This window comes from Salvelinus namaycush, unplaced genomic scaffold, assembly GCF_016432855.1.
Source record: "Salvelinus namaycush isolate Seneca unplaced genomic scaffold, SaNama_1.0 Scaffold3354, whole genome shotgun sequence".
Taxonomy (NCBI): Eukaryota; Metazoa; Chordata; class Actinopteri; order Salmoniformes; family Salmonidae; genus Salvelinus; species Salvelinus namaycush.
In genome coordinates this window covers 3,429-5,000 of record NW_024060291.1, presented here as the reverse complement: position 1 = coordinate 5,000, position 1,572 = coordinate 3,429, and the positions used below count along the sequence as shown (strand labels likewise).

At 49.6% G+C, this 1,572-nt stretch overlaps 1 protein-coding gene across 1 annotated transcript in view; it reads right to left on the bottom strand.

Annotated features, from left to right (window-relative positions):
- LOC120040203 (POU domain, class 4, transcription factor 1-like) overlaps positions 1-640 on the bottom strand; it is a 1,706-nt gene extending 1,066 nt beyond the window's left edge. The window contains exons 1-2 of the mRNA XM_038985448.1: positions 518-640; positions 1-39 (exon numbers count right to left, since the gene is read on the bottom strand). The exon at positions 1-39 is cut by the window's left edge and continues 1,066 nt beyond it. Coding sequence (XP_038841376.1) covers positions 1-39; positions 518-640 — 162 coding nt within the window. The remainder of the gene's footprint in view (positions 40-517) is intronic.
- Between the last annotated feature and the right edge of the window lie 932 nt (positions 641-1,572).

Below are 1,572 nucleotides of genomic sequence, written 5' to 3'. Positions count from 1 at the left end.
GAGAGTCTCATCCAGGCTGGCGAATATGTTACTCTGCAGCTGCAATGAGACGAGATACGGAGAGAGGGAGGGCGAGAGAGCGAGAAGGGAGAGGAGGGAACAGAAACAAAGCAAAGTGGGGAAAAAGAGAGAAAGAACGAGCACATGATGAATAAGTGGATATGTCAGCTGTGGGACTTCTGACAACACATAAAACACGAAGAATATTCCCTTTAGAAGACTGTCACCGAGTCATAATACCAAAAAAAAAAAAAAAAAAGTCGGTAGCTTTTGTGTTCAGGGTGGCTTTCAAAAAGATCACAGGCGTGCGGGTGATTGCCGTGGAAAATACATGAAGAAGAAGAAACATTAAAGGTGCACCGCAGTTGGCTTTGGCAGAATGTGCCTCCGAGCGTTCCTTCCGTATTATTGCGCTCGCGCAGTTACAGTAACATTAACACTTACAACATGCAGAAGCGCGGGCATAGAAAGAGCATAGGAAAAGGACACAAAAGCAGAAGTTTTGGGTTTCATTTACCTGTGGAGCTTGCAGACAGGCTCTCCTTATTGCTTCCGAGCTGGAATGCAGAGTGGTGTATTTGTGTTCAGGTATGCTCGGATGCATGGCGAAGTGTGGCTGTTTGCTATTCATTGACATCATCTTTGCGACTGCTTTTCTTTAAAGAGTAAGGGGCTAAAATTGACGCAATGGAAAGATGTAGTAGCCTAGTCATAGACAGTGGTCCGGTAATGATGCAATACAGCCGGAGCAGCCTTGAGCACGAAGATCACACAGTCAGAGATGCCTGCAGTCTCCCAGGCCGACGCACTTATCTGCCGTCTACTGTTCCCACTGGCTGCCGAGAGGGATGAGAGAAGGGCTCTTACACCTGAGTGTCTCAGATCTCGTCAAGCGGAGCTCAGTTTCTCTCGCGAGACATGGTGCATGAACATTGCAGCCAGCCAGCCCTGTCAGATAACAAGCGAACAGCTTCAAGCAGTTAGTGGTTAACTGGAGAGGAGAAGAGACCAGCGCGGCGCGTGCGTTTTATTCAGGGTTCTCAGCCTCCAGCCACAAGACGGACACGCACGGGGTACGAACACCTGTAGCTCGAGCTTGGATGTTTTGTTCAATTTGAATGCCTGATATTTGGTTATTTATGCTTTTGTTCATAGGAATTCACATCCGTTTTTTTTGTTGTTGCAATATTCACTGTCATCTTTTTGGCAGACAACTGATTTAATTTGCTTCACAGCAGTGGCGGTTCAAGACCATTTCAACTGGGGGGGGGGGGGGGGGGGGGGGGAAGCTGGGGCCAGTTGTACTGTTAGAGGGGCCAGTTGTACTGTCAGAGGAGGGGCCAGTTGTACTGTTAGAGGGGCCCAGTTGTACTGTTAGAGGGGGGGCCAGTTGTACTGTTAGAGGGGGGGCCAGTTGTACTGTCAGAGGAGGGGCCAGTTGTACTGTCAGAGGGGGGGCCAGTTGTACTGTCAGAGGGGGGACCAGTTGTACTGTTAGAGGGGGGGCCAGTTGTACTGTTAGAGGGGGGGCCAGTTGTACTGTTAGAGGGGGGGCCAGTTGTACTGTTAGAG